Source organism: Archocentrus centrarchus, chromosome 9 (assembly GCF_007364275.1).
Source record: "Archocentrus centrarchus isolate MPI-CPG fArcCen1 chromosome 9, fArcCen1, whole genome shotgun sequence".
Taxonomy (NCBI): Eukaryota; Metazoa; Chordata; class Actinopteri; order Cichliformes; family Cichlidae; genus Archocentrus; species Archocentrus centrarchus.
In genome coordinates this window covers 15,777,717-15,803,987 of record NC_044354.1, presented here as the reverse complement: position 1 = coordinate 15,803,987, position 26,271 = coordinate 15,777,717, and the positions used below count along the sequence as shown (strand labels likewise).

At 39.5% G+C, this 26,271-nt stretch overlaps 3 protein-coding genes across 4 annotated transcripts; 1 reads left to right on the top strand and 2 right to left on the bottom strand.

Annotated features, from left to right (window-relative positions):
- The first annotated feature begins 302 nt into the window (after positions 1-302).
- poc5 (POC5 centriolar protein homolog (Chlamydomonas)) lies at positions 303-9,858 on the top strand. Its single transcript, XM_030736871.1, has 13 exons — positions 303-441; positions 1,066-1,149; positions 2,076-2,217; positions 2,883-2,990; positions 3,135-3,334; positions 4,171-4,347; positions 4,856-4,960; positions 5,545-5,724; positions 6,254-6,437; positions 7,637-7,770; positions 8,070-8,171; positions 8,542-8,712; positions 9,361-9,858. Exons 2-13 carry the CDS (start codon positions 1,066-1,068, stop codon positions 9,490-9,492), a joined length of 1,719 nt encoding a protein of 572 aa, XP_030592731.1. The 5' UTR covers positions 303-441; the 3' UTR covers positions 9,493-9,858.
- ankdd1b (ankyrin repeat and death domain containing 1B) lies at positions 9,820-16,127 on the bottom strand. The gene is made up of 15 exons (XM_030736872.1): positions 15,897-16,127; positions 15,372-15,472; positions 15,165-15,263; positions 14,960-15,058; positions 13,116-13,220; positions 12,922-13,023; positions 12,652-12,750; positions 12,067-12,165; positions 11,661-11,759; positions 11,491-11,589; positions 11,290-11,388; positions 10,994-11,089; positions 10,407-10,608; positions 10,056-10,187; positions 9,820-9,977 (listed from the first exon to the last, which is right to left on the bottom strand). Exons 1-15 carry the CDS (start codon positions 16,069-16,071, stop codon positions 9,922-9,924), a joined length of 1,662 nt encoding a protein of 553 aa, XP_030592732.1. The 5' UTR covers positions 16,072-16,127; the 3' UTR covers positions 9,820-9,921.
- A 488-nt stretch (positions 16,128-16,615) lies between these two features.
- Positions 16,616-25,642, bottom strand: polk (polymerase (DNA directed) kappa). 2 transcript variants are annotated; one of them, XM_030737709.1, is made up of 14 exons: positions 25,265-25,642; positions 24,242-24,361; positions 23,953-24,105; positions 23,578-23,709; positions 23,336-23,486; positions 22,468-22,689; positions 22,151-22,275; positions 21,761-21,927; positions 21,639-21,671; positions 21,445-21,541; positions 20,408-20,579; positions 19,262-20,254; positions 17,234-17,282; positions 16,616-17,109 (listed from the first exon to the last, which is right to left on the bottom strand). In XM_030737709.1, the coding sequence occupies exons 1-14, from the start codon at positions 25,391-25,393 to the stop codon at positions 17,028-17,030; spliced, it is 2,625 nt and encodes an 874-aa protein (XP_030593569.1). In that variant the 5' UTR covers positions 25,394-25,642; the 3' UTR covers positions 16,616-17,027. The 2 variants fall into 2 exon arrangements, with proteins under 2 accessions (XP_030593569.1, XP_030593570.1); XM_030737710.1 differs by lacking the exon at positions 25,265-25,642 and having other exon boundaries at positions 23,953-24,118; positions 24,242-24,353.
- Between the last annotated feature and the right edge of the window lie 629 nt (positions 25,643-26,271).

Below are 26,271 nucleotides of genomic sequence, written 5' to 3'. Positions count from 1 at the left end.
GCTTTCAAGTGGTAATTTTCAGCCTGTTATAAAAGAAAATGTCATATCTGCCTCTAACGGCATGATTCCTTTAGCCTATAAACATAGATACTTACTGCACTGTGACACTGAGGGTCAAAATAGTTGTGAAATAACTAAAAATTGCCTTCAAAAATCACAGAAAAGGTTTTCACAGACTTTTCACGTTTAAACTGCAGCAGGAGTAGCGTTGTTCCGCTTCTCGTTGCCATGGGAATAGTTTAACCAACCAGAGACGACTTAATAGGAGCCGTTAGAAACTGTAGCCAATCAGAGGGTCTGTTGTTTAAGAGTCAGGCTGTTTGAAACGGCAAAGCAAGCACCTTCCAACTGACGACTAACTTGTGAAACGGGCAAGCGTGAGACCTTGTGTGGTTATATTTAAGGGTTAAGGGTTTCTGGAAAGCGGTGCTACTTACAGAGGTAGATATACTCGCTTCAAGGAGTTCACTTTGTGTGCGTTTATTTCCGAGTTGCAGTTGTGTTTCTGTCTCCACAGTTTCAACGTTAGCTCTGATTTATTTAGCTAACTCTGTTTAACTCGATCAATTCACGTGTCAAGGAATAAATATAGAAAAATGTACCCGTTTTTAATGACTTTTTAACCTAGGAATACGCACATTACACATGCAAGGAAAAGACAGTCGCATAAACTTTCTCTTTACTCTGTTATACGTTCATTAGTTGTCGTGTTTGAGCTAAAGAAACAAAGAAAGGGAAGACTATAGCTGTCGCTTGACAAAAATATTAAAGTGCCTCCTATCATTCAAACATACCCAGTCATCTTATGTTTATGTTCTTGTATTTGTTGTAAAACATGAAGGCGTGGGAATCAGAGTAACAACAACAATAGCTGCCCAAAATAGCAGTGGTGGCCAAATATATTCATATCTGTTTAACTGAAGAAATTAAAATCAGTAACCTATAATAAAATACAATTGTTGGTCCCACCCCTACGACTTGATATTGGTAGCTCATGCTTTTTCTTTTTTTTTCTTCTTTTTTTTAATTAAATTAACACATTACACGGTATATCTTTGTGCTTAGATGTCCTCAGACGAAGAGGAACCGACCAGTCCCGTTCTGCCCAAAGACTCGGACCGGGGCAGCTCTGTGTCCTCTGAGCTTCAGGTGATTTAAAAAGTATTTCAAAAAATAAAAATGTGCTTTTATATGCACTCACATTTATATGGAAGCTTGTTTGTTTCTGTCACTGAAAAGAAAAGAAAAAAAAATTGCCAGGCAAGGTTAAGTCGAAATTTCAAGTTATTATTTCAAAATTTAGAGTTAATGAATATGTATCTCGAGATTTTAGCTTCTGAGTAAGCTGAAATTTCGAGATACCTTACTCTAAATTTTCAGTTAGTAAGTAGAAATTAATAACCTGAAATTTAGACTTATGGTTGGAAAAAAAATTTTTTTTTAAAAATCAGTGACCGAAAGAAGCTTCCATACACTGCAGATCAGCAGGATTATGTTATACATCTTCACTGTGAAGTTGCTTAAAGCTACTAGACAATCAGTGCTTTTTACCAGTCCCACTTTCAGTCAATCCAAATCATTTATTTAGGTGTAACCACCCCCACCCAAATATCCGTTAGTTTTCTGCATTATTTTGTAAAAGTAAATGCACAGCTATTTTGTCTTTATATTAAATGATAAAAGTACAGATTGTCTAGAAGCTGCTCAGACAAACCAGTCTTTTCGGTAGACAGTTTGGATTGTAACTTTAACATTTACCACAGGCTTAGCAGTCAATGATTTAGTTCACATTTGCATGAGTCCAACCCTTTGAATTAGCCCACCAAACAAGATACTGTCTGATATCAGGTTGCTTGTACTGGAACCTTTTTTTTTTTTTTTAAGTAGCTTTTTTGTGTTGCAAGTAGGTTGAGCATAGCTTTATAATAACATGGTCATGGCATCATTATGTCTCAAACTGAAGATTCATACTAAAATATTACAACCAGAAACAATACACCGAAAAATACAAACTGTAATTTTTGTCATCTGACACTTGGCCACCATTATCTTTTATATTGTTTATCAATCAACAGGATGAGTATGAGGAGCTCCTTCGCTATGCTGTTGTCACCCCCAAGCTCGACATGCTTAGCGTTCAGATGAAGCAGCAGCGCGCCTCACATCTGTCTGCAGTGGGTGGGAGTAAAGATGACACAAAGTCCCAGCATTTACCAGGTATCTTGGGTTCCTGCTGTATAGGGAGCGCTGTTAAACACACATAATTCACCAAGATTGGCTGACAGAAACTGAACATGAGCCCTTCTAGACACTGTCCACATCAAATGATCGGCCATCAGAAAGGATATACATGGAGAAAATGTGGCGTGTGTGTTTGTCAGCTTTATATTTTCATCTTGTAAACCAGGCTAGATATCAGTCTGTCACATTGTACCCCCTGTCTCTTTCCCCTGCAATACCCTCATCTTAAACACGCCATCAGTTTCTTCCCCTGTTGCGACTCTCATCTGAGGTTTAGTGCTTTAACTGTCATGGAGCAGTGCACGAGGATGTAGAAAGCAGACAGGCTGATTGGTAATGATCTCCTGGCGCTCTGCCCGTACTGCTCTTTAGAGTGCAGGCTTTCTCTCCTCCACCCACCCTCTGCAGAATTTAATTAAGATATTGACATAAATGCTTTTGTGGACAAGGAGCCCCACTCATCTTATTCAGCACTCTCACCTTCACATTTTCTGCTCTTAAGCTATCTTTTGTCTTCTGACTTTTTGAGTTTCTTTTTTTTTTTTTTTTTTTTTTTTATAAATACCCCCATTTTAATCTAACTTTAGCCACACTTATCCATTCCGCTACGTGCTCACTACAACGCCCGTGTCTTCTGTCAGATCCTCCCACAGAAGCTAAGGATGGGAGGCACTCTAGCAGGAGTGTGAGATCATCACAGGCCTCCCCCTTGATTGTTGAGCCCCCAACACACTCGAGAGCCTCTCATGGTAAAATAGACTTTTAAATTTCAGAGAAACAAAATGCTTATTATGTGTTATGCGGAATTGTCACAATACTGTTTTATATTCTCTGAGGCATTCTGCCAGTCTCTGTTGTTATGCTTTTTTTTTTTTTTTTTTTTTGCCCTCCAGCTGAGAAGATGGCAGGTCAGTCATCTAGCAGGACATCGCTGCTCTCAGATGATCCTTCAGAAAGGTTACAGGTGGTGTCTGAGAGGTCCAGGCGAGATACCCCAGAACCCTTTGAGTTTGCTGTGACGGAGCTGTTTATTTCAGAGGAGAACATAAACAGGATGGAGAACATTCTGGACACGTGGAGCAACAACCTCAAGGTTAGCTTGCTTCCTCACAGTGTACAGTTGTTCTTCACAGTCACTCCTCTGGGCTTTAATATAGTTGTAAATAGTATTTATATACAGACAAGAGAAATTTTAATTGCACTTTTCCTGCCATTTTGGTTATAATTATATTTTTCACACTCATCTTTCTCTGCCCTTGTCATTAGATAGTTACACTGTGGCTGTGGTCAGATCAGAGATTAAAAAGAGAGAATATGTCTGAGTCTTGGGATGGCTTTTTGAAAAAGATGACAGCTTCCGACTCTTCATGGAACTGCTGACCTTTTAATTGTGTTTCCCCGAGACATTATTCTAGGAGAAATGGATGGCTCCACATGGGTGTCCATCCTGCCCTTTTCTTCTGATTTTGTACAACTCATTCATGGAGAACAGATGACAACCAATCACCTGCTAAGCTGTGCAGAGCTTAACCTTGGAAAAAAGCAGTACCAGACAGAAGGAGAAGCTGATGTGGGTTAAATAGTACACTCGTGTGTTGAGGGGGGGGGGGGGGTTAAAAGTTCTTCTAAACCTGGAACTGCACATCACAACTGTGAAATAAGACATCTCTGGTCGAAAACTCTTAGACTTAGTGTAGAAGTATAAATCTGGCTTAAGTTTGATGGACTTCAGACATTTCAAGAACTGAATCCAGCAAAATAAAACTAGAGATGAATTCTGCAAGGTTTCTGTGCTATGCAGTTGTATCTGTCTGGTACACCTGTTCATATAATTTAAAAATGACTACATATATGTGTGCAGGTGGCCATGTTTGCTAAAGTAGTGTAATGAACACATTGTGACTGCCCCACTCTCTATTCCCTAATTAGTCAAATGTGCTGACGGAGCTACGGAAGTGGAAGTTGGCCTTCGTTGAGCAACACAAGATGGAGATGATGAAGGAGAGGGAGAGGCATGCAGCCCAGACAGCTGGCCTGAAGTCAGAGCTAGATAGCCTTAAACAGCTGCTACATACCTACGAGACATCCAACCAAAGGAAAGATGAGGTGACTACACGTGTATTTGCTTTCTCTAGTCAATTGCTTAGACCTGAATTAAGATTAGTACCAGACTAGATACCAAGATTTCATTTTCAATAGAGCTCTAACTGATGGATTTATTATCCATTAATGTGCAGATGAATTTGTCATTGATGTAATCAGCTGATTATTTAGTCAATAAAACATCAGAAACTTGTTAAAACACCCATCACAGTATTGTGGACTCCAATCTGACATCAACTAATGTCTCATGTTATCCAAACAGCAGCTCAGGATGTCAAAATATTATATTTAGTGCGATGGAAGACTAAAGATCCTTAAATCAGCATTTTTTTTTTGTTTGTTTTCTCTTTAGAAATGACTTTAAGATACTTTCTGCAGGCCCCAACAGATGTCTTTATTTAACTAATTTGCACTTTGTCTCACATGCTTGTGTACGTTCATGTCTCGAAATATTCGAGAAGCACATCACTTGCTTTTTGGACCAATCTGCTTATTTTGTGTCTTTTCTCAGGTGATCGGGAACCTGAGCCAAGTGTTAGACAGACAAAAAGAAAAGCTCGAGAAGATGAGGGCATTCACACACTGGAGACTTCAGCACATTGAGGCTAAAGAAGAGGTATAGTGTTTCATAAAAATTCAGAACCTTTTGATATGATATTTTAGGGTTTGTTTGCATTATTAGAAATGCTTGTCAAAGAGCAGAACGCATCTCTGCCTTTACACTGTCAGAGTAACAGGGATTTTTGCTATGTCCTGACTGCTGGTTGAATAGAGACAGAAATGTTCTCCCTCGACACCTTTACTATGTAAGATTAGGGGTCTGAGCAATTTTTTTTTTTTTTTTACATGTACAGTTTTATTGTCTCCTTGAAGTGATTGTCTTAAATTTTGTCCTTTTGTCACTGTTTTTTTTTTTCTTGTTTAAATCACATACCTGTATTCAATTTAACTTTTCCGCAAGTGTATTTTAATAACATATTGATGTGAAGTTATTGGTAATGAATTGATGCTGACATTGTTAAATAACTACCGGTGTAAGTGCTATTTCTTAAAAATGGAAAAATGACCTAACTCTTGTTTTTGTATAAACCACGACATAAAATTCATCACAAGAAGGAATGCAGCTGCACAGGTGTGACTCATAGATGTAATAATTTCCTTGCAAATATTACAAATCACAGTCCTGTGGTTCCCCGCCAGGCTCATTCTTCTCAGGTGGCACGGCAGCACTACAATTTGCAGCTGAAGAAGAAGGTGTGGTTTGCCTGGCACTCTCTGATCCAGAAACACTGGAAGGTCAAGATGGAGAGAGCGTGCCGTTCAAGGGCTGAAGAGGTCTGCTCCCGCATGTCTATGGAATATGAGTCTAAGCTAGCAGAGGTAAATACAAATGGAACAGTGTGTGTGAGACCAGGCTGCAGTGGTTATTTTGAACGTAATTCTACATTTCAGTAAATAACCATCAAACTAAATAACTTTTTGTTATATTATAATGGTAAATGGTCTGGTTTTCTACTCTCACTGCAAGACACACACACACACGCACGTACATTCATAAAGCACTTTTTTTAAATGCCTAAGCACTTTTAACTCAACATTCACACGCTCACACTTTATCTTGGAGTTCAGTGTCTTGCCCAAGGATAATATAGCATGCACACTAGAGGATCAAACCACCAACCTTTTGATTGTTAGACAACCCACTCTATCTCCTTAGCCACAGCCGCTGTTAAAGCCTAAGTAGGGCTGATACTGTTTTTGATGGTTTTACTGATGTATGTTAAGGTGCTATATAATAATCAAATGTGTTAAAAAAATGAACATCTTGAATTTTTCTTCTTTTTTTTTTAATATTATATAAATTGATAATTTCACAGTTCTTTCGATCATTTGCTACCTGTCTGCACAGCACTGTGAGGCTATAGAGAAGGCCCAGGCAGAGATTCAGCGACTACGACTAGAGCGAGAGCGGTATGAAGAATCCATGAAGAAAGCCTTCATGAGGGGCGTATGTGCTCTCAACATGGAGGCTCTCAACATGTTTCACTCTACAGAGGGACGGCCAGGGGACCCTTCAGCTCACGATCAGCATGGTTCGTAATAAAATTGTGGCCTGTAGAGAAAAACATTTATCTTCTTAGAAATGTAGCACAGTAAAGCAGGTACTGTTAGGATGATATATAGACCCATGCTCTATACAGCATACCATATTGTATTGTGAGCCTTGTCTCTGTGCTGTATTGATTCAGTGCAGTTTTTGAGATTGAAAAGAAAAGACAAGATGGAAACACCATTTCTCCAACAGAGTGCAGCCATGTACTATTGACATTTGCTGAGATTTATGAATGAGAGGAAGGAACGGTCCTTTGCACTTTACTCGAATGCCTCATTTAATAAATCTGTGGATATGCTCAGTACTGACTAAAAGGGGCTTTGCATAGGTTGGTAACCTCAATGTGGCACTGAAAAAATGGCTGATTAAAATTCAAAGCCCTTATGTACTATGTTATGAATTGTGTAATTAATGTTATTAAGTAGTATATAAATGTTTGGAAGATTGGATTAAGAGCTTTGGACTGTTACCTGACATCTAAGTAGAAGGCAGTCCTTTTTTGTTTGTTTTGTAGCCAGCTGGAGATTCCACAGGTCAGCAGTGTTGAAAACATTAGCATCTCACTGTTATCACCAAGAAGTCCCACTGACATGAGCCTGGATAAATCTCATCATTATAACTGTAGTTACACCACCTGCTGTCATGTTTCACTAAAATTCAGGATTTGTCAGATTTGTTGTCTTAATCTGTTATTTTTTGTTGATACCATGTCTGCTGGACTTGGACTTTACTATCTTTAGCTTGTAGAAATGAACCCTTGCATGGGCATCTGCTCATCCATCTGTTTTCAGATTTAATGAGTCTTCCAAACTGAAATGCATGTTAATATGATGCTGTCAGCCTGGGCGGTTAATTGATTACCCCTTCCTGTTGCTTTTAACAGGAGCACATTTATTTTCCTTTGCATTCGTTTTTTTTTTTTTTTTTTTTTTAAACCACACATATTTTATAAGACTTTTGCAGTTATCTGCCAGCAACTGCCAACCCCCAGCTTCTGTTACACATTTGGTACTTTATGTGTCATCTAACAAGCAAGAGATGATTAAGAACTTCCCATTCAAATACAAACTCCTGATTTTGTTTCCTGATCAGTTGAATATGGGGATTTTCTGTAACTACAGTAAAAAATAATTATTACTGAGTCTTAATGACTCGGTGGAGGTTTCTTTTTTGTTGTAGTTCCTCTGCCTCCTCAGGATGAGCATGGCTCTGCCGCTATGGCTCCGCTTCAGCCATATCCCACCTCTTCCACACGGTTCAGTCCAGTCCATTTTGACCACCCAGACCCGTCCCACAGTGAAGCAGATGATATGGCAAGTCACTGAAAATTTATGATGAAAACATGCCATAGTACAGTTTCTTCCCAAATCACTCATTGAATCTTAAATTCACAGCTCTTTTAATTTATTGAATGTTAAATATGGGTAATTTTGTTCTTTTTTTATTATTATTATTGTTATTCATTAACTTATATCACAGACAATTCTGGCTTCATACTCAATTCACATGGATGCCTTAAAACTGAAGAAGAAAATTTTGTTTTAATTTGCCACATTGTGAGTGGCTTCCTCTAAGTCCCAAATCCTGTTTTCTCTTATTTTCTTTTCTGTAGATGGGCTCTGGTGCCCCCATGTCCCAAGAAGAAGCACTCCCTCCCACTACAGTGGTGCACAGCTCACTCCCTCTTGGGGGAATTACAAGTTCTCACAAAAAGGTTAGTATCAGACATTGGATGATTGATTGGTTGACTCTGGTCCAGATGCCTTAAAGTATTGAAACTGTCCACTGTCTAAATGTCCAGCTTCACAACAGCTATGGTGTCAGATATCTTATCAAATAAATGTTTGTTAAGGTGATCAATAACACAGAATTTTCCAAGTTTAGTTAGATGTGGATCTCCAGGGGGAGACCCAATGGCTGAGTAGTTAGGAGCCAAACTACCAACAGCACCTGAATCTGATATACTTGCTGCATGGTCCTGCTTTCTTTCCCTACATTTCTTGCCTGTCTTCACTGTGACAGTTACTATCTAAACAATACATAATAACATTTATACATAATGCTTAAAATATTGCTTGTTTTAGGTCAGTAGTCGTGTCGTCACAGCAAGTCAGCAAAAACCCTCAAAGACTGTAACGGCTCGTATCACTGCGCGCCATGAGGCCAGTAAGGCGGCACGTAGCAGCCTGCAGGTGATGGGAGTAACTCCACCCATGAGCTCTGTGATAGTTGAACGGCATCATCCTGTTACACAGGTATGGGACACAGTGCATCACTACTGTTTCTTTATGTGTGAGTTGCAGCCATAAAGTTGTGGATCTCTGCACATAAAAATCAAAAACTGATTTAAATTAAGCCAGTCTCCACTTCAAGATCATTTTTTCGCTCACCTCCAGACCACTTCCAGGTGACTGTTACTTTTAGACTGCTCTGTCAAAGTAGTTTTGCATTTTTAAAAACCCTGCACTTAAAATTGCATCTTTGAATGCTGGGAGAAGTTGCAGGGACTGGACTGCACTAAACCTTGTCACTGGAAAATTGCAGTTTGGTCTCTGGGTTGTAGCTTAAGACCTAGCGCTAATCACTAGTAATAATCCTGTCCTGTTGACGTTTCTCTAAGTTTGAGATCCATGGTGAGATCTCAGTCCCCTGTGCAAGTGGTCATAATGGGACTGATCTTAAAAAAAAATTTAATCAGCAATACTGGAAGCAGTCCAAAGGTGCATGGAAAAGATGCCTGTGAAGTGGCAATGGGCCAAATTTAATAGGGGTGTAGAGTCTGATTTTTCTTTATGAACGCACTTTGTTTATTTTTTTTTACGTGTTATTCTGCATGCACCTTCGGTCATGTGAAGCAGAAAAGCAACTAATACTACTTCTTTTTTATTTTAACTTTCTTTTAGCTCACCATTGGGCAAGCCACAGCTGCTAAGTTCCCTCGCTCTTCCCAACAAGGCCACACATCCGCTGCAGGCAGACGGCACAGAACACACAGCAGCTCCTGTCACACACACTCCATCAAAGTAGTTGACTGATCACACACACATATCTCGCACAAAGATGTTCTTCAGCTCGTCTCAATTTAAGACTTAACACCAGCTATGCAACAATCCTAATTGCTGGAATTTCTTTTACCTTGATATGAAGGCCATTTTATATTTTTTAAATTGTTCTCGACTTTTAAATGTGAATGTGTTTCGTTTGGAATTATTACAGACTGAACAGAAGTTTAGAGAATTCCAAAATGGAAATTTATTACTTTATTTAAAATTATGCACAGATGACAGTGTACTGTAAGGTGGCAGTCCAATACCACATGTTGTTTACTTGACTAAACCAAAGCGATATGCTAATGATCTGACGCACAACATTATTTCTAAAATAAAATATTTTACTGCAAACTTTCTGTACAGATGATTCGTTGACAGTAATGCAAACAGTCTTAATTACAGTAGCGCTCCTCCTCATGAAACGCTGCATTTTTTACTGCTCACATGCTCTGCCTCCAGCCGAATCTTATCTGAAAGACAAACATTTTATAACAGTGCAGCTATATATTATATGTTTATCAGTATTTTTCTTTTTTAACACAATGCACCTGCAGCTTTTGTGTTCCCTATGTAGATGAGGCCCTGGTAGAGGTCTTTAGCGGGGGCCTTCAGAGCCAGTTCCTCCCCATGAAACCAGATCAGCAGCATCCTGTTCCCATGTTCTTGATAGCTGTGTTTACCTGTAGGCAAACGCGCAACACTGTGAGTTTATGAAAAGAGATCCCTAATTGCATTTTGGAAAACAAGTTGTAAAAATTGAAATGGCTGTTTGAAAAAAATAAAGTTGTACTAGAGTATTATTTTTCTAGCTAAGATTTCAGGGTTAAGCTAGTTTTTCAGAGCGTTGCCAAATGCACGGCAGAAAGCTGTTCTGTCAGTGTGTGTCTGCGTTACGACACCTGTCCACTGCTCCTCGATGGCAGACACTTGCTCCTGAGTAAAGCCCCAGTGTTTTGCCAGTTTTTTCCAGTCTCCTGGTTTCAGGAGCTTGTACGCTAGGCGCCAGGCCATCGAATAGAGCTCCTTGGTCTCGTTGCGGCGGTCAAATTTGAACGTTAGTGCATGCTCGGTGCGAACAATCTCATTAAGCTCGGGGTTAGCCTGAAAGGGCAATTAAATCATGTCAGCAGGCTGATAAAGGCCACACGCTCCAGACAACAAAGAGAGGCACACAAAGAAAATTTTGGCAAGACACTAACACACATGATTAGCAATATAAATGTCAGACTTAAACATTTTGAAAATCAATAATGGAAGAGAATAAGGCATATCCTTAATTAAATTGATGATAAATTGGCTGTCAAATGTTTCTGGGCTCTGAATCACTTTTACAGTGGATGCTTTAATAACATTAGAGGGGATTCAACTAATCGAGGATGTGACTCTGGGTATTGAATAATTTGTGATGAAAGTAATTATTGATTTCCAAACATCGCAAATGGATTACACTCATTAAAGTTACAAGTATCATTTGATTATCCCTCACCTTTTTCTGGTCATAGTATCGTTCTGCTTTGATGATCATGTCCACAATGTTCACCTCATCAGCTCTTGCTGCAACACCCAGAGCAGTCTTCCCCTGCTGCTCCAAATATACACAAATTAAATTAGAACAGCAAGATATTACATTTAGTTTTATTTATTTATTTATTTTTGTATATTTTCAATATATCATGCTGCTGTGAGTTTTTCACCCTTTGGATAGCATTAAACATTGTACAGTGTACAGTACAATGTCATTAAAATGACTAATACATTCAGATTGAATCTGTAAGTTCTTACCCGGTCCTGGATTGTTAGATCAGGCCCAGCTTTAAGAAGCATTTCTACAACCTCAGCTTTGGCAGTCTCAGCAGCAAGGTGCAGAGCAGTCTGAGACCTCTAACAGTCCAAAGCATGGGACAACATAACAATGCAGGAAACATTTTGTTTATATTATGTTCGTCAGTGCTTTATTTTACTGTCTTAGGAGAGAGCTTCTACCTTATCTGTGGCATTGATGTTGCAGCCAGCCCCCAATAGGTAGTAGATAACAGGGATGTGGCTGTTCTTCACTGCCAGGTGGAGAGGTGTCTCTAGTTCCTGAACACAATAATATTATGCTACATAAAAGATAGATTAGTCTACCGCTGCGTTCGGTCTTGTTTGCGTACCTGATTTTGAAAGTCCGTCTGGGCATTGCACTGTAAGAGAACTTGAACAAGAGCTGCATCTCCTCTTTCGGCAACTGTGTGGAGAGCGCTGCATTTGGCCTGCAAAGAGAGTGAGATGAATTGTACTGTATTTATAAAAAAAAAAAAAAAAAGTTTTAAATGATTTTATTTATGACATATTTTGCAGGATAAACCCCATAAATGCACATTATGTTAATGATATAATTTAAAGTACAGTAGAAGAGGGAATTAATTATTTCAGTCTGCATAGTACCAATAAATGTCACCTAATAATTAAAAAAAAATCAGTACATAAATAAAGTTACCAAAGAAAACCCATCAGTATTCGATGTGTGTATTTTTCTTGGACTGGATCATTAAAACTTTGAGAGGCCCTGGCACGTACCACTGTGAGTATGTTGGGGTCACAGCCGGCATCCAGCAGAACCTGAACACAGTCTTCCTGACCGTTGTCTGCAGCCTGGTACAAAGCGGTCTCACCATCCTGCAATGCACAACATCCATCAGCAGCCTACAGGAGTGGTGCTGGTTAAAAGAAATAGATCATTCTTCTAAGGTAATCAACATTAAAAAAAAAAAAAAATTACCAACCATTATTCATAACCAACTAGAAATTCTTTAAATTGAAGGAACTTTGACATGGATCATTCAATTAAATACCAACAAATTATCCTAAATTGGTTTCTGCAGATCTTTCTGGAGTAACATTTCAAATTATGTTGTCTTTCTGTAATCCATCGATAAGTCAAATCAGTCTTAGACAAAGCTCCAGTTTTATCAAGTACAACGTACCTGTTATCTGCTAAAGCTCAATCCAGAAAACAAAATATGTCGTTATAGTAACCAGTACATGTTTGATTCATCTCAGTTGATCCCAAGTGTAGCCAGCATCCGACAGTGGATTAGCCGCTGAGCTCACACTGTCACAAACCAAACCGTGATAGTGAGGATGTTTGCACTGATTGTCTACCATATTGACTTCATCCCGAGTATCAAAGCTCTGCAGCAGCACCTGGACGGCATCCAAGTGGCCGTTCCTGGCAGCTAAGTGCAGGGGCGTGTCCCCTCTCTGGCAGAAGGGAGGGAGGGAGGGAAACAGCTTGCATCAAAGAGTGTTTGACTTTGAGCTTTCTTGCAGGTGTGACACTGAAATGTGCACTCATGTGACATACATGAGCATAAATAGCCATATACTCTAAGTAGATGCAACAAAATCACACAAACAAGTCCTCTCACACACCTTGCTGGGCTTCATGGTGGCCATATTGTATGGCTCCATGAGGACCTGTAACATTTTTACACACCCGTGTTCTGCAGCCAATGCAAATGCCCGGTGCCCTGACTGAAAAACAAGAAATGAGGCACAGGTAGTCACATGTAGTACCTTAGCACAAAATGAAATTTGACACTGAGAATTTTGTGTAAGGTGGATACCAGGTCGTCTTTGTCAAGTTCTTTCATCTGTAGGTCATTGACAATATAGTCTACGATTTCAGTATGGTTGTTGATGGCAGCACAGTGCAAAATGTTCAGTCCTTCCTGAAGTAGACAAAAAAAAATCATTTTCTGTTAAACAGGGTGCAGTTTGAGTAGTAATGCAAATGAAATTCAACTTGAATTGTATTTGAAATTAAAGAGTTATAGTATAACAAAGGCAAAGATGTGTCTGAATGTTGTAACAAGATGAAAATTTCTGTAATACATAATACAACATGTGACTTGTGGTGTAATTTCCTGAAATTTGCCATTCAATGTTTCTTTTCTTTAGGGTTAAAATTTTTAGCCAAAGGGGTAATAATTGTAAATTGTACTTAGTAATTTTAAGCAGTTAAAATGAAAACAAAACATTGTTTTTCCCACCTTGTATTGTAATTAAACTTTACTTTTAAGGTTGTGGGCTGTGTTAAGTAACCTAACCTCCCCTTCTTACGTTCTAATGACACGATACTTTGGTGTTCATGGTCAGAAGCATGAAATAAAATTTTAATTATTCATATTTTTATTTTTGAATTTCTCAACTTGAGTAATTACATTAAACATTGAATTTATTAATGTGAAACTTTTAATACATTTAAAACTGTATACAGTACAAAATTGGATTCACATCTCTGTATTACTTTTTTTATAACCTCCACTGAGGAGATTGTGTTTTTGGTAGTGTCTGCTTGCATGTGTGTGTTATTCTGTCTGTAAACACGATAGTTCAAAAAGTTTGAATGAACTCTGATAAAACTTTGTGGGGTGTAGAGTGGGGTCATGGTAACAATCCATTAAATTTGGCTTACATCCTCTGAGGTCTTCAAGGTCAGCTTATTGATTTATTGGTCAAAAACTGACAAAAAGCCTTAGAAACTATTATTCTTAGAAGTGTGGTGTGTTGTCAACATATAGAAAGTGCGTTATACCTTTAAAGAAAGTATTGTCAAGAGAAAGAAAACAAGCTGCCTTGTTAGTTAGAAATATACCGTAGTATACTATTATATAATAAGCTCAAGTTATTGATATTCAGATATTTACAAATCAATACCTATTATCCATTACCTACTCCTACATGTTTGATGTAGGAGGCATTCTACTCTTACTACAAACTTCTTAAAGTACATTTAAAAAGAACAACGAAAACAAAAATGAATATTTTCAAAATATAATATTATTCCCTTAAAAGTAAATACTGCACAGATTGTGAGCTGTCTTGGTGGAGGTTCTTCTTGTTGCTGTTTGTTTCTCAGAATTAAAATTCAGTTCTCATAACTCAAACTCAGTTTTTGTAATTCAAATCCAGTTTGCTGGCAGACTCATTCAGGTTACTAAGGGCAATTGAGCGTAGACTCAGAACTTTTCAAAGCAGTCAGAGCTGCCTCTGTAGTGTGGACATTAAAATAATCTGTAATTATAATGTTAAAGGGGGACATTTGGCTATACAGTATTGTTTGACACTGCTATTTAAAATGACTTACAATATAAATTGTGTCTTCTGTCTTTTAAAATATTCTTACTGACAGCTTGGAAATACTTAGAGCATAATTACACACTAAATTCAGAAAAATGAAATTAGAATTCAGGGAAATTACAGCAAAAGTTAAGTGCTACTAAAAATTGATGTTAGGTTAAATAGCCAAGATAATTAAATTAATAAAATATCTGAAGTGTCATTTTTTGTTTGTTTTTTGTGTAAAAATAAAATAAAAAATTAAAAACCAATAGGATCAATATCAGGGTATTTCCATCTCTGTGAGTTACTGAGAAACAGCAGAGCAGAATTCTTCCTTCTACCTCACCTCGTTCTCAGCCTTCTGTTCTGCGCCAGCCTGCACTAATAATTTCAGGATGTCCAAACTGCCAAACCAGGCAGCCAAATGAATGGGTGCTACACCATACTGTCAGACACAGAACACAAAATGGTAGTAGCCGACTTCAAAACATTACATAACATATTGTCTCTGGCTCAAGTCCTCACATCCAAGCATCTAAAAACCCTCCCACCTTGTCCTTTTGGTCCACTTTGACCCTTCGCTGTAGCAGAAGCTTCACAGCTTCTGTGTTTGTGCCAGCCACTGCAAAGTGAAGGGCAGTCCTATTATGCTGAGGAAGACAAAATAATCAACATGTTATCCATTTCATGAAAGTTTGCTCAGTGCTCTGGTCTGTTTGGCTCGTGCTGATGCAGATGGTTTATCGTTTCAGACCTACCACATTCTTTACATTAGCGTTCAGTCCTCTTCCGAGATCTGTCATGGTCTCCACGTCGTTCCTCTTAGCTGCTTCAATAAACTGCTTCTCAGCCTCGAGCACTATACAAGACAGTGGAGAAGACGGCTTTATACGTGGCTTTTTTCATACACGCGGCATCTAATGGTCATTAATTATGTTGATACATATTACATAACAGGATTATATCAAAACAAACAGTAAGGAGAACTCAGATGTGTGAGGTTTCCAAGACTGTTACCTACACACACACATACACACCCTATACAGCTACATATTGTTTACAGTATACACAGCAAATAGTGTTTGTTTTTTTTTTCGTGGAAAGAAATTGTCCCACTTAATCACAGTGATAAACATTTTAATCTCAAGGGCTCAATTCTTGAAGGAAAGTGTCTATAAAACTTGGCTACATTACTATCTGTGCCTTTTCTTTTGTATAAAGCCAGAGCCGGTTTATTTATTTTTACCTTTTCTCATTTTATCAAACTGTTCTTGCATACTCACACATCTCTACGTCATCAAAACTGTTGTCTGTCTCTTTGCTTGTACGCTTGTTCGCAACAAAGTCGCCAAACCCCCTCACAGTCTCCGGCCTTATCCACTTTCGAGGGTCCAGGTTTTCCTTTTTAGGAGAATGTTTCTCAATCATCCTCTTCAGAGCCAAAGTTTTTCTTTCCATTTGGAAGCTCTTGTAACAAAGCCAAGCTTTGTGTAATAATCAGTAATCAGCACCCGTAACGAAAGCCAGTGTTATCCAGTTTCACAAAGTTCTGATCTTCATTCAGCCAACAGCAAGGAAGTGTACTCCTTATTTTAGTGCTGCAGGGCTGATCCGTATTTACTTTACCAGCTCACACCCTTGAGATCCCTGGTGATAGTAACAGGTTTATTTAACATACCACATTTCACACTGACTTCATTAGTCAGTGGCACAACTATGGTTTGAGAAACATGAGGAAATTACACCAAGAGTTTTCTAACCTAAATTTTTTATTAACACAGTGTAAAAAGATTAACAAAGGACCTAAGTAATAGTATGTGTTTGTCTAAGGAAACCAGCTGCTTTTCAGCAATGAGTCACATTTACACAACCTGAAGCGGTACAACTTCATGACCAACAGCAAGAAATTGTTTTTCTCAGTACTTTAAACTACTTGGTGTTTGCTTACAGTTCAGGCTGACGGGGAGTTGATTGGGAGTGAGAGTAAAAATGTCACCAAAAGTGAGATTTCAGCAGAATAATTTATTGCAACAATTTAGATGATAGAAAAATTCTCTTTTCTTCATTATAAAAAGGTATACATAACAGAGGCACAGAAATACAAATATGACAATATCATAGTAAAATAACTTAATGAAGATAAATTAAAAAAAAGAAAAATACCCTGACCATTAAAGAATGCATTTAAAACATTCATTAGACTTACCTTCATCTTTCATTTAATATATTGCCTAGTATGTCTGTTATTATTATTATATTGCAGTGCTCAGCTTCTTAATAACGAGCTTTGTGTGCAGTGATTTTAAGGATGTATAAAACCTGCTGCAGGGGAATAGAAGAGCAGCATTTTACTTTCTGCAGAAAAACGTTGTCAGTTCATCCACATTAGGCTGGATGCTGTCCATGAATGATTGTCACCTGAAGAACTTATCTATGGTGTTGCAAGGACCGAGGCTTTTAACCTTTTTAGATGGAGGAGAGGAAGGCGTGTCCCGTCTACATCATAAAAAGAACACACAAAAATAAACACTTTTTTATTTATATAAATTAAAATTCAATGCTGCTTTACCCACACTACATGGAACATTCAGTGAAGCAATTTGCAAACAAGCTGTCTCACCTTTTACTTTTGCATTTACTTGCTTGCTTTGGCAGAAGATGTCCTCTGTCTATAAACAGAAACAGATACTTATTGGCATGGACAGGAAAAAAAATATCCACTGCTATCTTTTCTCTGACATAAAAAAAAATGGCATCCAATGACAAAGTCCACAATTGCAGCACCAGGGACATAAAGAGTGCAATTTCTGAGGCAGGCTTGTTTAAGAGGAAACCAGGGTGCAGTTCATTGTAGGAAATGAATAGGTGAGAAAGTGATTTAGCAATTTCCAAGACCAGAGCAAAGGGGAGCCCCATGGGGTGAAATGAGATGTCTTTTCTTGGTCTGAATCAATACAAACTTCTCACACAATGTTGCCGTTGGTAAACAACAAGGTCATAGGCCACTGACACCCTCCTAAATAGACATTCCTTCTGTTAACTCTGCTGTCATACAGCCACAGCTTATAGACTTGGCTAACAGAATCGCATCTGCCATCAGCACAGAAAGATACAGACTCCAACTTGCAATGATACACGTGGAGCCCCAGAGTACAAAAAAGAAAAGATGAATTATTAGACTAAAAGGATCATTTTAATATTGAAAAAAAAATTCAATTACAATGTGAAAGGGATCTTTGATAGTGCCCCCATGTGGCCAAAGCATTTAACGATTGCATTTACAATAATGAAAAACTCATTACAAAAAAAAAAAAAAAAAAAGCACACAACATGGTTCCTACTGAACTCTCAGGAGCTTGAAAAAAAAGGTAACTGGACTTCTTTAAGTTTGACCTCTCATCTGAAAGGCTTCTTCAGTTCTCAAACCAGAAGGTGGGGGAGACCCGGGTATTACATTGTCCACTTCTGTTCAATGATGGTCGTTCACAGTGGACATAGATGGCTCCTTTCAAACCATGTCTTCCCGGTCAAAAATGTGAACACTGGCATCCTCGATAGAGTGTCCTTTATGCTTTAGGTGCAGATGTACAGCTGAGTCTTGTCCTGTTGAGGTGGCTCTTCTATGTTGTGCCATTCGTTTGTGAAAAGGCTTTTTGGTTTCTCCAATATAGATGTTTGAGCACGCTTCACTGCACTGGACAGCATACACTACATTGCTTATCTTGTATTTGGGAGTTCTGTCCTTGGGATGGACCAGGTTTTGCCCTAGAGTGTGACTAGGTTAGAAGTATACTGGGATGTCATGCTTGGAGAAAATTCTTCTGAGTTTCTCTGACAAGCCTGCCACATAAGGGATGACAATGTTGTTCTGCTTGTCATTGTCTCATTTTCACTAGTTTGTGCTTGACCTTCTCTCCTGTGCATCTTCGCTGATTTGATGAAAGCCCAGTTGGGATAAACACACGTTTTAAGGGCTTTCTTTACATGCATGTGTTCCTTTTGTTTCCCTTTGCCTTAGAGGGAAGGTTTTCTGCCTGGTGTTGCAGGGTCCTGATCGCCCCAAGTGTGTGTTCTAGTGGGTGGTGGGAGTCAAAAAGTAGGTACTGGTCTGTGTGCCTTCCACAGCAAGCGCAGCACAGTCCAGTAATGGTAGCCTATTATTCCTGGTATCCTCCCTGGTAAACCTTATGTATTTATCCACTGAGTTGATGTGGCGAGTGAAGGCTTCTACTTCTTGGGTTTTGATTTTGACCCAGGTATCATCCACATATCTGTACCAGTGGTTAGCTGCTATCCCTTTGAAGGAGCCAAGAGCTTTCCTTTCCACTTCCTCCATGTAAAAGTTGGCTTCACTGGGTGACACTGGGGAGCCCATGGTGCATCCATGCGTCTGTCTGTAGGTTTCTACAGACATCTTTGTATATGAAATATGTTGTGGTAAGGCAGAGATCTAACAGTGCGCAAAGCTGGTAAATACCTGGGTCTCCCCCACCTTCTGGTTTGAGAACTGAAGAAGCCTTTTGGATAAGAGGTGAAACTTAAAGAAGTCCAGTCGCCTTTTTTCAAGCTCCAGAGACTACTATGACCTGGATGATTGAGAACCTACACAGACACACGTTCCTATTGAACCTTTAACACACACACTTACCTGTAGTCTTGCTATTTTTAACTGGAGATAGATTTATGGAGGATGATGTCTGTCTCCCCAGCTCATGTAAGACCTCCTGGTTCAGGCAGAGGTCAACGTGGTGGTTGAAGACAGCGAGGTCATCAGTGTCCTGGGTCAGCTGACATACCGGGCAGACGAAGATGGGACCTTTGCTATTAGATGGCTGAGGCTTTTGTGACATCACAGTTTTGTTGTCGCCTTTAATCAGCGAAACCTTTGGAGCAGAATTGTTTTTTACGCTGCACTGGCCTTCCTGAGCATGAACTTTTGACTTCTCCTCTTCAGCCTCGTGCTCCCTCCTCAGTTTGTCCACTGCTACACATTCTTTATGGTCATCCTTTGGATCCAGCTCTGACTCTGTGTCTGACTCTGTGCCATGGTTTGTTTTTTGAGAGGCATCACTGAGACATTGGTCTATATGCGTGTTGAAGACGTTCAGGTCGGTGGTTTCCACCTGTCTGAAGCACACGGGACATGTGAGGGTTTCTGACTCTGCACAGGCTGATGTGGATGCATGCGCCTGTACAGGAGTAGGATTTTCTGAAAGTTCAGGGACTGAACGTTTATTCTCGTTTGCCTTTGCCGAAGTCCCTGCTTTAGCAATCACTGAAGCGTCTTCCCCGTCCCCCTCATTTTGTGTGGCTGCATTTGCCGCCTGGAGTTGCAGTCTTCTAACATGAGCCATTTGAAAGAAAGACTGCTGCGGTCCCACACCAGCCTGGCTCCCCTCTAACTGCCTCTGCTTACTCCGCCAGGGAACGTCGTCTTGTCTCTGGTGTTTCTGTTCCACTGGAGGGCACACAAGCAGTGAGGTTGGGAAGGAGTGATCGGACAGATGCTCATTCCCCAGTTTTTGATGCATCCCTTGGGAAGAACTGCTGCCGTCTGTCTTGCCAGTCTGAAGAAAGCCGATGATGCTCTTCTGCAGGGGCTTTTTGTCATCCAAACTGACAAAGGCAGAAATTCGAACACCTACAAGCACAAAAACAAATTATCTGGAGAAAACTTCCAAATGAATGCCAGCTGTGTTGTTATTTCCACATAAAGCTTGTCACACATCATTTAGGTTTATATCAAGCCAGTTATATTAATTGATATGTCAGTTATATTGTTATATCTAATTACCCATGAGCCTCAGTCTGAGTGGCTGAGGGCTTTCATTTTCTATTTCCGTTTTCAGCAGGTCCTTAGCAACAGCAAAGATCTCATCCACTGTAGCAACAGCATACGGCAGCGTCATTGCCCTGGTTTTCACCTCGAAGTTCACATTCTTAAGCTTCAGTGTTACCGTTTTACCCTTCACGAGGACAAAAACAGAATGCACCTTTGAATTCATATTAAGCAAACAGTCGAGGCCATTTCAGTCTGCTTTCTTACAGCTTTCTAATTACAGACATCATTAACAGCACCAGGCTGTACAAAGGAAAGAGATAGAAATCTGAACAATAATGATTGATTTGTCAGAATGCATGTTGAGTTTTTATAGTAATGTGATCATCTCTCAGAGATACTTTAAAGGCTGATAGTTTCCCCTTCTGGCTCTTTAATGACCCTCCATTTCCTGCAGCTATCAAGGCCACATCAGGACCCAGGTAGGGGGGTAATAGCCAAGCCATCCAGTCTGTACTGTATGAGATTCTGTTTGGACAGTAAATCTAGGAAGGTGAAGTACAAGAATTGTGTTATTAGGAAGGAGTTGGGCCATCATGTGCTGCCAAAATAGCTTCTTCAAGTTTCTGGAAATTATAATGGAGCAACAGAGCATCATTCTTTCGAAAGAAATTCCCTCTTTTGCTATTTCGATGATTGTGACGGAGAGCACTGCCCTAACACGTCGGTCCACACACATCTGTGGTGCTCAATTTGATTGAGATATGGTGACTGAAAAGGCCTTAGCACATGATTTACATAATTTTCATGCTCATCAAATCATTCAGTGACTGCTTGTGCCCTATGGGTGGGGGCACTGCCACTCAGAGAGAGGATGACAGAGCTGTCGGATCACTGGGGTCAAGGGTTCAGGTTTTCCTTTAACTTGTCACTTATCTACACAAAGTTGACGTAAGCAAGAAAGGTAGCCGAAAAGGTGTTTAAGACAACCTTCTTATACAGCAGATGTGCACAGATACGGGTTTAAAGGTTAAAACAACACTGATCAATACCTTCAGACCCTCTTTCCTCATGTCGTCTGCGAGGTCTTCACAGAGCTCCTTGCACAAAGACAACTGCTCCTCGGCTTTACTCAGTTCTTTAAATGTCCTGTAAATATTAAAAGCGTGACAGAGAAATGAGAGAACCAAAAGAAGAAAAACAATTCAAAATGCCATCATCTGTTAATGCCTTATTACAAACAAACCTCTCTGTGCTCATGCTTTTTCTTTCTTCATGTCTGTGAGACAACAGAAACAGTCAGCTTTATCCCCCCAAATAAAAAATATATCAGTTGTACTTGAATTTTATGAAACAACCAGACTGTACCTGGGTATATATGTGGAGCCCTGACCCAGAGAAACCTCCAGGAAATGATGCCAGGCTGTCTCTGAGAACAACAATGACAGCATCGCCATCTTCTGGCTAAGATGGGAACAGGTACTGACACCCAACGCGTTCAGCATCTTCTCACTCACCTTTCCTATGCCACAAACCTGGAAGAGCACACAAACACGTTTTAAACCTTGTTTCACAGTGACTTTGCACCATGTCGCTAAGCCTTTATATAAAAAATAAACATGGTTACATTCTACTCAGGGTTTCACATTTATGCTTAACATTTATTTAAAGAAATTAGGAGCAAAAATAAACAACATTAAACATGCAATACTATAGTAGCTCCAATCTTAGCTTTAATCTGAGCGATGGGTACCGTACTTTGCGAACTGGCAGATTCTGAATGAAGTCCATCACTGCCTCTCTGGTAGATGGGAGTCTGTACTGGCCATTGGGTTTGTTTTTGTCACTGCACACTTTAGCCAGCATCATGTTTGGAGCAATTCCTAGAGGATTGGAAAGTGTTAATGACTAAAATGTTTTATTTTTTGAATGGCTGGTAAAGCACGCATAATAATTCCCAAAATATGCCAGCTAGACTTATCAGGTTTGTATTATATTGTATTCCTATTCATTTTTTCATTGTGAGATTCATTACTGTATACCGCTCACAAATAGCAGAGTGGTTTCATTCTCACCTGCACTGGCAGTCAGCATTGTCTTCTGTTCGATGCGGAAGCGCATCTCGCGCACAGCCTCTTCAACAGATGTCCCAAACACCTCGACATCACCTCCAGGAGCACACACACCTTCAGGGCCCATCAGGCTGGGAGAGGAGCCTGGGCTGTCCTCAAACAGTACAGGGGACAGGTCTCTCTCCTCTGTCGCAGCTTCCTGGGAAAGCTCAGTCTTTGTCTCACCTTTACAAAAAAGAAAAAAAGAAATGAGTTCACACAACAATCAAATGGATTCTGAGATATATCAAGGGTCACTCCACACTAAACTGTACAAAAGGATTATGTAGGTGTTTAAAAATTGACTTTTTTTTTTTTTTTTATAGCTGGGAAGGTTTATTCCTAAATGAGACATTAGAAACAGTTAGAAGGTAATTCAAGTGATCTCAACATATGGGCAGCTCTATAAAATGTCAGCGGGAGTTGCCGTTGCAGATGTAACAAGGACATAATTTTAGGGACACAAAAGAGAAATTGTCTGATAAATCCCAAACGTGTCCGTGACGCCAATGTGTGGGCTGCAAATTCGGTCACTCAATGTCATAAAATGCGCTGAGAATAATCCTGGGAATTTCCCTGAGCCTCGTTTCTACCGTTTTGGACGAACAGCTGATCGGGACACCAAAATGTATTTATTTTTTTTAATACTGTTTTATTTATCAGTGTGCCATAACTGCTTGATGACATTTAGGATATTAATAGATTTTAAATTGAGTATGAAAAAAATACTGCTTTTGATTAAATAAATACTATATCATATTTCACAAGGCTCCAATTGTACGTTTAATGTGTGTATATATATATAAATATATACAGATAAATTTATTCCTGCCTGCAGCGATGTCTCTGGCACGGAAGCGATGCGTACGTGCCGACTCTGGCCAATGCTGCCTCTGTTCCACGTGTTCTGTAAAATCTAGATAAGCTTCATCCAGACTCATTGGCTGAAAGTGCGGGTCATAGTCTGCAAAAATCTCCCGGATCTAACAAAAGGACAGACTGATGAGCACCTGCTGAACAACAAGCCACCAAAAGGGAGCACAGAATTTGTGTGTTTTGAGGCATTGTTCTTACCTCACCACTCACAGCTCTGTACTTATCAAAGTTAGCTGGAACAATGACTAAATTGGGGCAAAGTTTCTTTGCAATGAAGCCAGGCATGGCAGCTCGAACCCCATATTTCCTGGCATGATAGTTAGAGGTCGACTGTAAATGAAAAGAGGAGGTATGAATGAAATGTTTTAAATGCCAGTGATTTCAATATTACATTTTCAAGTAGTGAGTATATTTATGCATGTTAAAACATTTTGCGTGATGGTTAAAAGAGTTATGCTTCAGTGCCATGTGGGTTATATTTTAGGTAATTAAAGTGAGCCTCCTCAGCAAAGTCAGTATCTGTTGCTCTTACATCCTGAGCATGTCCATTATCCAGATAACATTTTAACCTACCAGCATACTCATGGATCCTACAGCCATGGGCTTGTCCTTCAGTTCAGGACAGTCTCTCATTTCAACAGCAGCATAGAAAGCATCCATGTCCACATGTACAATCACACGGCTTAGATCACGACTCTTCTCCAGTGCTGCGGCCACCTTTTCCACCTACACAGAGAGACTGCATAAAATGAGAAGAAGCCAGCTGCTTGAAGCTCACCTGATTTACCTCTGTGTGATTTTGGGCCCCCTCTGAAGAAGAAGCCAAAGTCAGCTGTGGCCATGTGAGTGTGTTACATCTTACCTGAGCTTGCGCTTTTTTTAACTGTTGCTCTGTGATCTGTGCTTTCTGTAGCATCATTTTCTCAATGCGCTGGTTCACCTGCTGATCTCTCTTTAGCTCATTCTCATAAAACTTAGATCCCTGCAAGGACAAGGACAATGAAGAGTTATGACAACTCTATATCACACCATTAATGAAAAGCCACTGTAGCACATTTATTTTTGAGGCTGGATATCATTACACAGAGGATAGTGGGCACAAAGAAGAACGGGATACAATCTGCAAAAGTGGATGTCAGTTCTTATTTTAAACAGTGTCATTCTTTAACAACAATGAGGTACATCAAAGTAAACCAAAAAGAAAAACATGTTTTTTCATCCACTGGTCAATTTTAAGATTTTGTTCCCACAATATGTCTTCTTTTAAACTCTAGTGGCAAGATACTGTCCAAATACACATGCAAATTGGAGTATATTTAACAAGGTAATGCCTCATCTGGCCCTTCAATTGATCCTCCTGTTTGCTAAAACCTTATCATCAATTTTCTCAGTGGAGAGTTCAGGCTGTGTTAAAGAATAAATGTGCTCATAGCAAATATTTCAAGCTTTTTAGAATTGCACAGACTCTGTTTTTGCCTTGTATATTGTATTTCCATGTATGCTGGTGCATGTTTCAATAAGTCACTGCACCTATTTCCCATTTTCCTAGGAAAATATAAAGAAATGAAGGGTGGCTCAAGACTTTCGCACAGTACTGTGTGTCAACAAATTATTCACGTTTCTGTTCTAAAAACAAATCAGTCAATCCTCGTGCATAATTAAGTATACACTTTCAGAAAACTGGTAATATAAAAGAATAATTGTTTCAGCGTAAGTAACCAACTGGGATTATATTTATCTATTATATACATTATTGGGAGTTACAACCTCTGCCCTATTCACCTGTCTTACTGGTTGCCCAGGTATGTCATTCACGTCCTCTCAGAGACAGGTTGTGTAGTTGACCAGCGAGTATGTGAGAAGGATTTCAGGCGTGAGTACCTACCTTGGAGGTCTCCATGATGATCTTGTTGATCTTGTCTCTGTCGAGACCCTCCATGCCAGCTTTGTTGTCATTGAGGGCCATTCTGGAGAGGAAACCCTCTTCTTTTGTAGATGCCACCCCATTCTCCATCCTAAATGATTTACTTCCTGGCAGCACAGTTCGGGTTGTAACGATATCGGCTGTTTTCTGAAGAGCTCTACATCCCTGCGATCTTTTTAGATCAGATCAGTGAGTATTTCTGCCTAAAAAAGTAACAGCCACCCTGATTGTAAGCCACTCAGCAGTGTAACATACATGCCCCTACGTGTTTTGAAAGCAGTTACGACGGCGGGTTTTTTGGGCGGCACTTCCGCGTACATACGGCATCAGCCAAAGAGGCGGGGCTTAAAGACGAAGCACGTCCTTTCAGGATTTTACCTTCCCTTCTATGTTTCCTTTTACACTTTATGACTTGGCATAATGCCATGTTTCTTCTGAAATGAATGAACCTTAGACTGTTACTGGTCTGTCTAAAGTACACCAAATGCAATGTATACGGAAGAAGAAAAATGTTATGAAAATGTTATGAAATACAACCCTTTGGGCATTTAAACTAGATCTGCTGATCAACTAATTTAGCACGCTACTGGATGTTTTTTGTCAGTGTTTCTGTTATTTTTCTTGCAAATTCCCCTGCTTTAAAGACATAGGAATATGTCATTAAAACTACACTACATATAAAAAAAAAATATGGATGAAATAATAAACGATACAGTGCACAGCTAAAATATACAACAATTTCTTGGTTTTGTCAGTTTAGTCACATTTATCAGCCCAACTCAAACAACAGTAACGCGTTATATGTGCTTTAGAAAGTATTATTGTTTAGTTTGTCAGGATCCTCATTAGCTGCAGCAATGCAGCAGCCATTCTCTCTTTACACTTTGGCAGTGCACTATAACAGCATACACACAGACATGTAATATCATAACAAAAACAAAAGAAACCACAGACGTAGTCATGGCAAA

Bases quoted from the DNA above. Each gene is read 5' to 3' on its own strand.
- poc5 (XM_030736871.1), top strand. From the start codon at position 1,066: ATGTCCTCAGACGAAGAGGAACCGACCAGTCCCGTTCTGCCCAAAGAC. The intron at 2,991-3,134 runs GTAAAATAGACT...TTTGCCCTCCAG, and splicing joins ACACTCGAGAGCCTCTCATG to CTGAGAAGATGGCAGGTCAG. The intron at 5,725-6,253 runs GTAAATACAAAT...CTGTCTGCACAG, and splicing joins ATGAGTCTAAGCTAGCAGAG to CACTGTGAGGCTATAGAGAA.
- ankdd1b (XM_030736872.1), bottom strand. From the start codon at position 16,071: ATGGAAAGAAAAACTTTGGCTCTGAAGAGGATGATTGAGAAACATTCT. The intron at 15,264-15,371 runs GTAGGTCTGAAA...TGTCTTCCTCAG, and splicing joins ACGCTAATGTAAAGAATGTG to CATAATAGGACTGCCCTTCA. The intron at 13,221-14,959 runs GTGAGGTAGAAG...TGTCTACTTCAG, and splicing joins AACAGAAGGCTGAGAACGAG to GAAGGACTGAACATTTTGCA.
- polk (XM_030737709.1), bottom strand. From the start codon at position 25,393: ATGGAGAATGGGGTGGCATCTACAAAAGAAGAGGGTTTCCTCTCCAGA. The intron at 24,362-25,264 runs GTAGGTACTCAC...TTGTCCTTGCAG, and splicing joins TCATCATGGAGACCTCCAAG to GGATCTAAGTTTTATGAGAA. The intron at 23,487-23,577 runs GTAAGAACAATG...TCCTTTTGTTAG, and splicing joins ACAGAGCTGTGAGTGGTGAG to ATCCGGGAGATTTTTGCAGA.